The sequence below is a fragment of the Podarcis raffonei genome, chromosome 13 (assembly GCF_027172205.1).
Source record: "Podarcis raffonei isolate rPodRaf1 chromosome 13, rPodRaf1.pri, whole genome shotgun sequence".
In the NCBI taxonomy this organism is placed as follows: domain Eukaryota; kingdom Metazoa; phylum Chordata; class Lepidosauria; order Squamata; family Lacertidae; genus Podarcis; species Podarcis raffonei.
In genome coordinates this window covers 16,111,401-16,124,166 of record NC_070614.1, presented here as the reverse complement: position 1 = coordinate 16,124,166, position 12,766 = coordinate 16,111,401, and the positions used below count along the sequence as shown (strand labels likewise).

General features: G+C 48.3%; 1 protein-coding gene across 2 annotated transcripts in view; it reads right to left on the bottom strand.

The window, feature by feature from the left end:
- The window catches only part of EFCAB13 (EF-hand calcium binding domain 13), a 113,368-nt gene that overhangs the window by 61,740 nt on the left and 38,862 nt on the right, over nt 1-12,766 (bottom strand). For both annotated transcript variants that reach the window (XM_053363677.1, XM_053363678.1), the window contains 7 exons: nt 12,179-12,322; nt 9,118-9,189; nt 7,572-7,718; nt 5,844-5,915; nt 3,937-4,080; nt 3,256-3,327; nt 349-492 (listed from right to left, as the gene is read on the bottom strand). In XM_053363677.1, coding sequence (XP_053219652.1) covers nt 349-492; nt 3,256-3,327; nt 3,937-4,080; nt 5,844-5,915; nt 7,572-7,718; nt 9,118-9,189; nt 12,179-12,322 — 795 coding nt within the window. The remainder of the gene's footprint in view (nt 1-348; nt 493-3,255; nt 3,328-3,936; nt 4,081-5,843; nt 5,916-7,571; nt 7,719-9,117; nt 9,190-12,178; nt 12,323-12,766) is intronic.

Here is a 12,766-nt window from a genome sequence, read left to right as displayed (position 1 = left end):
CACTAAAATACAATAACCTATTAAACATTAAAAGCTTCCCTAAACAGGGCTGCCTTCAGATGTCTTCTAAAAGTTTGGTAGTTATTTTTCTCTTTGACATCTGATGGGAGGGCGTTCCACAAGACGGATGCCACTACTGAGAAGGCCCTCTGCCTGGTTCCCTATAGCTTCACTTCTCACAGTGAGGGAACCGCCAGAAGGCCCTTGGCACTGGACCTCAGTGTCCAGGCTGAACGATGGGGGTGGGGCTGCTCCTTCAGATATACTGGACCGAGGCCGTTTAGTCTGCAAGAGACTGTTCAAAAGAGAATAGCACCTTCCCACCCAGACCCCACCCAGAAGTCTTACTGTCGGCTTTGGCTGTCTTCATCACTTCCTGCAGTAATTCATTGGCCTCTGGGAGATCCAGGGTCTTCAGGGTGGACTCAAGAGCATGGAGATTAAAATGGTTGCCCTTGAGCTTGTTCAGAGCCATACAGGTGAGTTGAAGTTCTATAAAAAAACACACTCCAAAGTCAACACGACATGACAGAACAGCCCTGCACAATGAGGCCACAAAGGGTAGATTTGCCTTGTTCAATATTTATAACCAAAAAGAGAGAGGGTCACTACAATGGCTATTAGCCATGATAATTTAAAAAAGTGGAACATCTGGTTTTAGAGGCACTCTCCCTCTGAATACCTGGGACGCGGGTGGCGCTGTGGGTTAAACCACAGAGCCTAGGACTTGCCAATCAGAAGGTCGGCGGTTCGAATCCCTGCGACGGGGTGAGCTCTCATTGCTTGGTCCCTGCTCCTGCCAATCTAGCAGTTCGAAAGCACATCAAAAAGTGCAAGTAGATAAATAGGTACCGCTCCGGCGGGAAGGTAAACGCCGTTTCCGTGCGCTGCTCTGGTTCACCAGAAGTGGCTTAGTCATGCTGGCCACATGACCCAGAAGCTGTACGCCGGCTCCCTCGGCCAATAAAGTGAGATGAGCGCCACAACCCCAGAGTCGTCCGCGACTGGACCTAATGGTCAGTGGTCCCTTTACCTTTAACTCTGAATACCAGATGCCAGAGACAAAAATCATGGGATGGCTGCTCCGCTGCACTCTACTTCTGAGCTTTCCAGGGGCATCTAGGCCAAGTGTGGGGAACCTTTGGTCCTCCAGGTGTTTCTGGACTGGACTACAACTCCCATCAGCCCCAGCAAACATGGCCAACAGCTAGGGACGATGGGAGTTATAGTCCACCAACATCTGGAGGGCCAAAGATTCCCCATAGCTGATCTAGATGGGCACCGATGGAGATACATAGCACTAAACGATATGAACCTTTGGTCTGATCCAATGAACATGGCAAGTCATGTTTTTGCAGTCAACAGAAAGGCCTTCGAAAGAAGGGCTGTGAGTTCCAGACTCCACAAATTCTTTCGATTTTTTTTTTTTAAGAAAACCAATCACAGAAAGTCATAGCCAACTTGGGGCTTTTTCTGTGAGAAGATAAATGAGTGTTGTTGTTTTTCCTGCTATTTATGGAGTTGGGTTGGGGGAATCCAGTTTGGAAGGCTTTGGAATAGAGGTAGGTTAGCTTTGGGAGTATTATCATTTTAATCATGGTGAAATTGGTTTTACTCCATCTCTTCAGGTCTTTGTTTATTTTCCACCAGGGAGTAGTTTTGAAGCTATCGTTTGTTAAGGTTTCTAGTTATTTTATTTGTACCCCATGATATCTATCTTAAAAAAAAATTCCTTTATTTATTTATTAAATTCATATTACACATTAGTTACCATACAATTTCAGCACTGTATATAACATATATTATATTAAATATATGGATTCCCCACATCTAACTCTATACCCTGTTCACCATTCACCCAAATACCCATGTGACTTCCCTCACCCACCTGAATGATTTCCTTCTCGCTACATTAAAACTCTATCATTGTGTTCATATTTATTCATCACATTAATCAATCCTCTATTCTAGAATCATTGCATCTTAGCTTAATGAACTCAAATCAGTACTTATCCAAAGATTTCTATTGGAGTAAAATTGTACAATATATTCTTCAACACACTTCCATTCCTTTCTTAATTCTTGTTTTGATTGCATTCCAGTTGACGCTGTCAGTACCCCATGATATCTATTGTTGGTGTGGCAGAGTTTTATTTTTGTGACGTTAGCCAATTCTTTCTGAGTATGGCTTGGTGCGTAGAGGCACCTAGCCTCAGATTTTGCGCAAGACGTCTATGGCAAAAGTGTCTCACACTACATGTAAATAAACTGTGAAAAAGACTCTATGAATTGAAAGTGGAGAAGACATGTACTTTCCCCCATACATTTGTTTGTTTTGTAACACAAGAAAATATTTACCGTATTTTTTGCTCTATAGGACGCACTTTTCTCCTCCAAAAATGAAGGGGAAATGTGTGTGCGTCCTATGGAGCGAATGCAGGCTTTCGCTGAAGCCTGGAGAGTGAGAGGGGTCGGTGCGCACCTACCCCTCTCGCTCTCCAGGCTTCAGGAAGTTATCCGCAAGCCTTCGGAGCGTGGCGGGAGTGCCCGCCGGGCTCAGAAGGCTTGCAGATAGCAGGCAGCAGCCCGAATCCCAGGGAGCGCAGCGCTGCACACCCCGGGCTTTGGGCAGCTATCCGCAAGCCTTCGGAGCCCGGCGGGAGTTCCCTCCGGGCTGTCTCTGAAGGCTTGCGGATAGCAGCAAGCTCCAGGAGTGAAGGCGAGGTTGCGCGCAACCTCGCCCCCGTTCCCGGACCCGTTCTGGGGGCTGGGGTCGGGGGAAGCTTGGGCTTCCCCCGCCCCAGCCCCGCGACTAAAAAGGAACCCATCCCGCTCGCTGTCTTGGCTTCTGCCAAAGCCGCGCGCAACCTCTCCCGGCTGGAGAGGTTTTGCGTGGCTAAAGAGGAAGCCAAGACAGTCAGCGGGATGGATCCCGCTCTTTGGGACTGGGGGGGGGGGATAAATTTTTTTTCTTTATTTCCCCCCAAAAAACTAGGTGCGCCCTATGGTGTGCCCTATAGAGCGAAAAATACGGTAATAAAAAACTTGAAAAATGAAAGAAAGCCATAGCCAAGGTCCTATTAACTAAGGACATTCTTACTTAAATAGGTACATATATTTCTCTGAGCCTTTTAAGTGTGAAACTTTTAATTTTAAAAAAAATGGAAAGAAGAGAAACCCAATCACAATCTTAGCACCTTGCACCTGTGAGTCTTCAAAGCCATATTTGCTATTTTCAGACATGTCTTTGCTTACCTGGATGAGTAATAAAAGTTGCAGTATAGGTTGTTCCTTTGAAGAAGTCCTTCAGATTCACAGTCTTTTTGCCTGAAAGTGGGGGGTGGGTGAAATTTACAAAATATTCCTTATCCACTCTCCTGGAGGCAATTCCTATTTACCATAAAAAACCAGGTGAGTGGCTATTTGCATGGGACGCGGGTGGCACTGTAGGTTAAACCACAAAGCCTAGGACTTGCCGATCGGAAGGTCAGCGGTTCGAATCCCCGTGACGGGGTGAGCTCCCGTTGCTCAGTCCCTGCTCCTGCCAACCTAGCAGTTTGAAAGCACGTCAAAGTGCAAGTAGATAAATAGGTACCACTCCAGCGGGAAGGTAAACAGTGTTTCCGTGCGCTGCTCTGGTTTGCCAGAAGCGGCTTAGTCAGGCTGGCCACATGACCCGGAAGCTGTATGCCGGCTCCCTCGGCCAATAAAGCGAGATGAGTGCCGCAACCCCAGAGTCATCCGCGACTGGACCTAATGGTTAGGGGTCCCTTTACCTTTATTAACTGCACTAGTGTACTCTCCATAACACAAGACAAAAAGACAATTGTTCTAGGAGCAATGGGATGGCCCCTTTTGCAACTGAATTGAATTCTAGGACCTTTCCAAGCCAGCCTCACCTCACAAACACCTCCACTGGCCACAAAAGCTACTTACCATCAACATTGCAAAGGGCCAATGCGTCCGATGCCTCTTTGGGGGACAAGAAGATGTTGAAGCTGTTCAGGACCACCTGCAATCCTTCCATGCCTATCTTCCCATTTTCCACCTTGGCAAGGGATTCAAAACCATCTGTCAAGGCTGCAGGGTTCAAGAGGAAGGGAAGAGATCAGGCAGACAGCAATCCAGAGGGCAAGTTAAGCTAGCTGACAAAGCTATATCTACAGGGCATAGATCTACACCACAATGCTAGCTGATGGTAGCTTGAAGTGGCTTTAGGTTCAACAGCCATCTTCTTCCCCTGGGTTCTGAACACCGCCGGGAACTCTTGTTCAGTGAATATAAAGGTAAAGGGACCCCTGACCATTAGGTCCAGTCGTGGCCAACTATGGGGTTGCGGTGCTCATCTTGGCTGAGGGAGCCGGCGTACAGCTTCCGGGTCATGTGGCCAGCATGACTAAGCCGCTTCTGGTGAACCAGAGCAGCGCACGGAAACGCAGTTTACCTTCCCGCCGGAGCGGTACCTATTTAACAACTTGCACTTTGACGTGCTTTCGAACTGCTAGGTTGGCAGGAGCAGGGACCGAGCAACGGGAGCTCACCCCGTCGCGGGGATTCGAACCGCCAACCTTCTGATCTGCAAGTCCTAGGCTCTGTGGTTTAACCCACAGTGCCACCCGCGTCCCTTCAGTGAATATATTTGATGCCAAATAATTCCCCAGCACTCTTTCCCACAAACAACACCCATAAGCCTCTGGGTGGGAGCCATGACAGTTAGTGTAAATCAGGGGTAACCAGCCTGTGGTCCTCCAACATCATTGATGGTCAGGGATGATGTGAACAGACCTGAAGGACAAATTCCTCCCCGGCCCCAAATACTGCAACCGATTGTAATCCACCCCCATTGCTCAGCCCAGAGGCTTGAGGTCCAGCTCCGAGGGCCTTCTGGTGATTCCCTCCCTGAGAGAAATGAGGTTACAGGGATCCAGGCAGAAGGCCTTCTCGGTAGTGGCGCCCTCCTGTGGAACGCCCTCCCATCAGATGTCAAGGAAATAAACAACTACCTGACTTTTAGAAGGCATCTGAAGGCAGCCCTGTTTAGGGAAGTTTTTAATGTTTGATGTTTTATCGTGTTTTTAATACACTCATACCTCGGGTTACAAATGCTTCAGGTTGCATTTTTTTGGGTTACGGACCTGCCGAAACCCGGAAGTACCGGAATGGGTTACTTCCGGGTTTTTGTGGTCACGCATGCGCAGAAGCGCTAAATTGCGCTTTGCGCATGCGCAGAAGTGCCGAATCGCAACCCGTGCATGCGCAGATGCGCCGCTGCAGGTTGGGAATGCTGCGGTTTGTGAACGTCCATCCCTCACGGATCATGTTTGCAACCCGAGCGTCCACTGTATTCTGTTGGGAGCCACCCAGAGTGGCTGGGGAAACCCAGCCAGATGGGCAGGGTATAAATAATAAATTATTATCATCATCATCCATAGCAAGGTCAGAAAACAAACACCACCCAGTAATGGGCAGGAGCCAGCCTAACTATAAAGAGGGTAGGTGGGAGATCCAGCAAATTCTACATGCCAGGTATGAGGCTGGCATTCTTTACTCTGGGAACAGACCTGAGTGAAGTCCTTGAGGGAACCAGTTCGGCCTGCCCCCCTAAAGTGCCCACTCCTTGGTCCAGCTGCTATTGGCCAACTCAAATGTTTCCTGGCTGGCTGGAGAGGGTACTATGTCTCCCCTTGTCTATGGGACCCAGCAGGAGACACTGCAGGAGCAGCGGGATGCCGCTGTGCTGCAATGTCGCCCACCATTGATGGTAAGCAGTATTGCGGGCCCAGGCTCCATGACCTGCCACTGTGCCACGTGCATTAAACGACCACTTGTGATGACATTCTTACCTGCCGCTGTTCTGAGTTGATCACTCCTCGTCAAAACCCTCAAGAAATTAATGAAATGTGGCTGCCCAGCTTCTGCAAGTTACAATGGTGGTAAGAAGGGGATCGATTGAAAATGTTGCCATAATAATAATAATAATAATAATAATAGCCCTCAAAAAAAGAGAGGCAAAACAGATGGAGGTTCTGCAATACTTGAAAGAGATGACCACAATACAGTTTTATCTTGGTTCTCAAATGGCATAGTTGACTCTGGAACTCTGGAAGCATAGTTGAGTGCAAGAAGCTGCTGCAGCCAATTGGAAGCTGTGCCTTGGTTTTCGAACAGTTTTGGGGGGTGAACGGACTTCCGGAATGGATTAAGTTCAAGAACCAAGGTTCCACTGTATTACTACTGTTATTATTCTTTATATTTACATACAGGGCACTTTACAGTATACAAATATGAAATATATAACGTAACAAAAAACAAACAAACACCAAACCCTCCCCCACAGGCACATTTAAAAAGCCATAGATTGTTTTAATGCCTGCAACACCTTTATATTTAGTGAAATTAATAAGCTAACTGATTCCTGAATGACCATTACCTCCTGATACATCCTTTGTCTTACCAAGTTTGTTTTGTAAATAAAACCTTTCTCATTTGTTCAACTTCTGCCTAAGACACCAAATCACGAAGTTTTCCCTCACACAGGATCCCAAAGACAAGCTGTGGCCATTTGGAAATTTAATTAATTGGCGTACTGTGCAGTGGGTTTGCTACAGGTCTGATTAGCAGTGGGATCTACTACAGAGACCGTCACCTTGAAGAAGAGGGAAACATTCCCTTAGAAGGACCCTGCACATGTGTAGAAACTTCCGGCTTTCGCATGGATGAAATGAAACCTACCGTGCAGAGGTCAATTATCATATCTGTTCCTCCACTGACTTTTATTATTTTTATTGAATTTATATACCGCCCTATACCTGGGGGGTTCAGGGTGGTTCACAGAATAAAATCAAGATATAAAAACACAAAATACATAATAAAAATAAAAGCAACAACCCAACAGCCTCCCAACACAACAACAAAAACATTTTAAAAGGGCATAGGATGTAAATCAGGTCAACCAAAGGCCTGGTTAAAAAGGAACCTTTTTGCCTAGCGCCCAAAGGTGTATAATGAAGGCACCAGGCGAACTTCCCTGGGGAGAGCATTCCACAAATGGGGAGCCACTGCAGAGAAGGCCCCGTTCTCGTGTTGCCACCCTCTGGATCTCTCGAGGAGGAGGCACACGAAGGAGGACCTCAGAAGATGATCTCAGGGTCCAGGTAGGTTCATATGGAAAGAGGCGGTCCTTGAGGTACTGCGTTTCTGAGCCGTTTAAGGCTTTATAGGTCAAAACCAGCATTTTGAATAGGGCCCGGAAACTAATTGGTAGCCAGTGCAATTGGACTAAGATCGGTTTAATAAGCTCAAACCGTCTTGCTCTGGTGAACAACCTGGCCATTGGGTTCTGCACCAGTTGAGGTTTCCGTACCGTCTTCAGAGGCAGCCCTACATATAACCCACTTTTGTTTCTAGACTTGCCCACACTGGCACAAACCTGCCAGAAGGCTGCCCAAAAGGCAAGGTGGCCCCTTGGCTGAGAAAGATTCTTGACCCCCCCGGAACTGTTACTGGGAGGCGATTTTCACACAAAGCTTATCTACAATGGCTTGCCACTTCCTTTCAGTTGGACCACTTACCCGTCATACGTACCGACTTCAGCACCTGAGCAATCAACCTGTTAGCCATGCGCAGGCCCAAGCGGCTGGTGGTGCCCTCCACAGCCGGCGACTCCCCCACGCTGTGCTCTTTTATTAACTTGAGAGCACAGATGTTCTCCATGACGCCTGCAGAAGGGAATATCAGCAGCAGCATTTAAAAGTCACGTTAAGAGTGGAGGTTCTCGCTCGGAGACACCCTTTGTGGCCCACTTGCTGAGGAAAAACCCACCCTACGTCAGGGTGGGCTGCAGGGTTAAGTCAGTAATAACTTACAGGGCGACTCTTAGTTCAAAGAAACAAAAACAGCTCAGGCCTAGTGAGCACAGCAACTCTTCCCAGCAGGGCCGTCTTTAGCATATGTGGCGCCGGGGTGCAAAGAACTGCCCAGAGACCCCAATTTTTTGGGGGGGGGGTGGGCCAAAGTTGTTGAGCTTTTTAGGGGGCAGCTCAGAGTTGTGAAGCTTTTTTTTCTTTCAAATAATATTTATTATTTTCAGTACATAAACATAATAAAAAAGAAGAGATTAACAATAATAAAGACAAACAAAAAATAGGAGAAAAAGAGAAAAAAGATACATACCACATATTACCACTTAATTAATTAAAATTAAGTACCATCCATCTTCATAAACATAGTATTTGACTTCCTCGAATCTCTTCCATCCGAATTTCTTAGTAATTATATGTAGCAGTTTCCAATATCAGCGTTTCAAAAGACCATATCACAGTCCTAATCATATTACATAGCTTTCCTTATCGTACATTTTCTTATTTATAAATTTAATTCCATTTTAATCCTAGGCCTAATTGTTTCTTTCAAGTGGTTACATATCTTTAATATTACAGTATTTATTCAAATAGTCTTTAAATTTCTTCCAATCTTCTTGGTGTTCCTCTTCTTTCTGGTTGCGGATTCTCCCGGTGAGTTGTGGAGCTTTTTTTTTGGGGGGGCACACAATTCTCTTCTCCCATACCACTGTTGGTGGCGTGAGGAGAGCAATCCCCACAGAAGCTTGGGAGAGAAGCTGCGCGCCTCGTGTGAGCAGTGTGTGTGCGCTGGGCGGGCCTCTCGATGGCCTGCCAATACCAGGTGCGCCTCATCGCCCGCAGCAGAAAAGCCTGAGGCGCTCCGATGGGTTCGGCTCTGCTCAGCAGCGGCTGTTGGCTGGCCTGGCTCTTCAATGCCCGGACTACAAATCTTGGCCCCAGACTCTCAGCCTGCCGCCCCTGAGAGCCTAGTGCCCGGGTGCCCCACACCCTTTGTGCCTATGGGTATGCCTGCCCTGCTTAGTAGATCTTGCCCCAATGACGCGGTTCCCCACAGATCCCAAAATCTCATCATCTCCCCAATCAAATGGACTCTGGGTTTGTTTGGGGGGAAAGGTGCTTTAAAACATTTTTTTCAATTCATTACAAATTATTTCCCAATACTCTTTTACCCTTTTACAGGTCCACCACATATGAAAGAACGAACGTTCTAAGATGTGCCTTCTCTACACACATTTGTGTATGCCCAAGATCTTACCTGAAAAATTTGCAAACCGCCTGGTTGACTTCATTGCTGCAGTCAGTTCCTTGACAACCACAGTCCCATCAGCTACAGAAGAAGCAGAGAAGTTAAGGAATCGTTAAGAGCAGGCATCCCCAAACTCGGCCCTCCAGATGTTTTGGGACTACAATTCCCATCATCCCTGACCACTGGTCCTGTTAGCTAGGGATGATGGGAGTTGTAGTCCCAAAACATTTGGAGGGCCAAATTTGGGGGTGGCCTGGTTAAGAGAGACCAAACAGTGTCATGCAATCCACCTCCATCTTCTCCATAGCCTATATCACAAGCATTCCCAGCAGATGCCTGGTCAACCTCCTTATTCTGAGGACGGAATGTTCCCGCCAAACATGGTTCCCCAAACACATGGTCAAAAAGATGTGCATCATGATAGCTAGTCTAGTGTTCTGGCTAAGTTCATGAGTTATGAGCCAGGAAATGCACAGCTCTCCATCTCAGCCATGAACTTGCTAGGTTCAGCCTCTATCTGTAATATGGAGAGAATCACACTGCCCTACCTTCAATGGTTGTTGTAGGCACAAGGTGATAATGTTTCTGGAATATTATGACTAGTTGAAAAGCACCGTAACACATAAAGTAAAAGTAAAGGTAAAGGGACCCCTGACCATTAGGTCCAATCGTGGCCGACTCGGGGGTTGCAGCGCTCATCTCGCTTTATTGGCCGAGGGAGCCGGCGTACAGCTTCCAGGTCATGTGGCCGGCATGACTAAGCCGCTTCTGGCGAACCAGAGCAGCGCATGGAAACGCCGTTTACCTTCCCGCCGGAACGGTACCTGTTTCTCTACTTGCACTTTGACGTGCTTTTGAACTGCTAGGTTGGCAGGAGCAGGGACCGAGCAACGGGAGGTCACCCCGTCGCGGCGATTCCAACCGCCGACCTTTTGATCAGCAAGTCCTAGGCTCTGTGGTTTAACCCACAGTGCCAGCCACATCCCTAACACATAAAGTAAAAAGGTAAAGGTACCCCTGCCCGTACGGGCCAGTCGTGTCCGACTCTAGGGTTGTGCGCCCATCTCACTTAAGAAGCCAGGGGCCAGCGCTGACACTTCCTGGTCACGTGGCCAGCGTGACGAAGCTGCTCTGGCGAGCCAGCACCAGCGCAGCACACGGAAACGCCGTTTACCTTCCCGCTATAAAGCGGTACCTATTTATCTACTTGCACTTTTTAAGGGTGCTTTCGAACTGCTAGGTGGGCAGGAGCTGGGACCGAAAGACGGGAGCTCACCCTGCCACGGGGATTCGAACCGCCGACCATGCGATCGGCAAGCCCTAGGCGCTGAGGTTTTACCCACAGCGCCACCCGTGTCCCTAACACATAAAGTACCCACCCACTAAAGATAGTGTCCCTGCATCTCACTCCTCTCGCCTCATTTCACAATCAGCCTCCACTGGGACTGGATCTATACAGATTTTTTTAAAAAAAATGCTACAGAAAAACATGTTATTAAAGCTCTTAATGGAAAAGCCCGTTGGTGACAGATCACTGCTCTATAGTGCCACCTGGTGTCACATGTTTATAACACATAACAATATAATTGACAAGTGTAGCTGAGTCCTGGGGTGGTTAATTCTATCACAACAGCCTTGGGTGCAATGGGTGTGCCATGCGTGATACGGAAATGTGGCGTAATTACTTGCCCCCTGAGAGGCTACCTACTGCATCTCTGTAGGTGTCAAAGTTCTACGTTAGCCTCCTCCCAGAGATCACTCACTCTAAAGCCTAGAAGGAAAGGGCGTCTAATATTTATTTTCCGTTCTCTGTAATTGTACCAGAACATCTCAACTGGGTGCAAGCATGATCAGGTCACAAGTGGCTTGGTGCGGCGGCGGTCAATACCTTACTGGCCTTCCACCCACCTCAGAGTCAGAAGCAGCCAAGAAGAGAGGCAGAGAAGAGGGGGAAATCGCAGCGGGAAGATGGACTTACGAAGGGGGGAAGCAGCAGACAGAGCCCAGTCTCAGGCCACAGCCTGGCCCAGTTCTCATCCCTAACAATTCCTCTTACTGAGTGGAGGACACCAGTTGACAAGCCACGAACATTTGTAAGGAAGGCAAATGGGTGGAGGAAAGCACAAGGGGTCTCATTATAAAGATTAACACAGCCTTTCTCAAGGTCAGGTGCTCAGATATTGCTGGACTACAACTCCCATCATCCCTGACCTGCTAGCTATGGATGATGGGAGTTGTAGTCCAACAACATCTGAGGACCTAACCCTGAGAATGGCTGGATTAACGTAAAGAGACTAAAGATGGCCTGGAGTCCTTATGCTATTATATCTTCAGAAAAGCTCCAGGGATGAGCAGGGCTTCTTAGCTCGGCAGAAAGAAGGACCCAAGCCTTCGGTTCTCAGACGAAAGGGGAAAGAGGCTTGGGCTCTGAAGGTTTACTGGATTACTGTGGCTGGGTGGCCATCTGCCAGGGATTATTTCGCTGTGATTCCAGCATTGCAGGGGGTTAGTCTAGATGGCTCTTTGGGTCCCCTTCCAGCTCTACAGTTCTATGATTCTATGATCCCCCAAAGAGGACCAACTCATCCAACAGCCTTTATGTCATGCAGCTCCACCAATCAGAAGCGGGCCCATCAATCAAAGTTTAAACCTGCAGCCCTGCATTCTGCCCCACCCACAAGCCACATATGAAAAATGTCACATGTGAAGTAGCTTTCAAATTACAGTCGTACCTTGGATCTCAAACACCTTGGTACTCAGACGTTTAGCTCCCGAACGCCGCAAACCCGGAAGTGAGTGTTCCGGTTTGCAAATGTTCTTTGGAACCCGAACGTCCTACGGGGCTTCCGATTGGATGCAGGAGCTTCCTGCAGCCAATCAGAAGCCACGCTTTGGTTTCTGAATGTTTTGCACTTTGAACAGACTTCCGGAACGGATTCCGTTCGACTTCCAAGGTAAGACTGCACTGAAAGAGGAAGGAATTGTTCTCGCGACTGCTCTCCCGGGTTCGGGTCCTGTGAACTCAGGACGTGCTTGGCAAAATGAGTAACGTGTAGGAATGAATGCTCACCGGAAACTACCACAGAATTTATGGCTTGCTTTAGTTCTGGTCTAGTTAAATGGACCCCGATGGTTCTGAAGCAGGCCTCCACATCCGACACCTTCACTTTCTCATCCTTGAACTGGCTAAAAGTCTTGATGGCATTGTTCAGAACTACAAGGAGGAAGAACAGAAGATGGCAAAACTGTCAGCACTGATAATAAGAGGCATACGGTACCGTATTTTTCGCCCTATAGGACGCACTTTTCCCCCTACAAAAATGAAGGGGAAATCTGGGTGCGTCCTGTGGGGCGAATGCAGGCTTTCGCTGAAGCTTGGAGAGCGAGAGGGGTCGGTGCGCACCGACCCCTCTCGCTCTCCAGGCTTCAGGAACACATCCGCAGCCTAAGCAGCCCTGCGGGAGTTCCCGCAGGGCTGTCTAGGCTGCGTATAGCAGCCTGCTTCCCGGAGCGTTGGGCGCCCTGAAAGCAGAGCGCCCGGCACTTCGGGAACACATCCGCAGCCTAGGCAGCCCTGCGGGAGGTCCTGCAGGGTTCCCTACGCTGCGGATAGCAGCCTGCCGCCCGGCGCAAGGGGCGCCCTGAAGCAGAGCGCCCC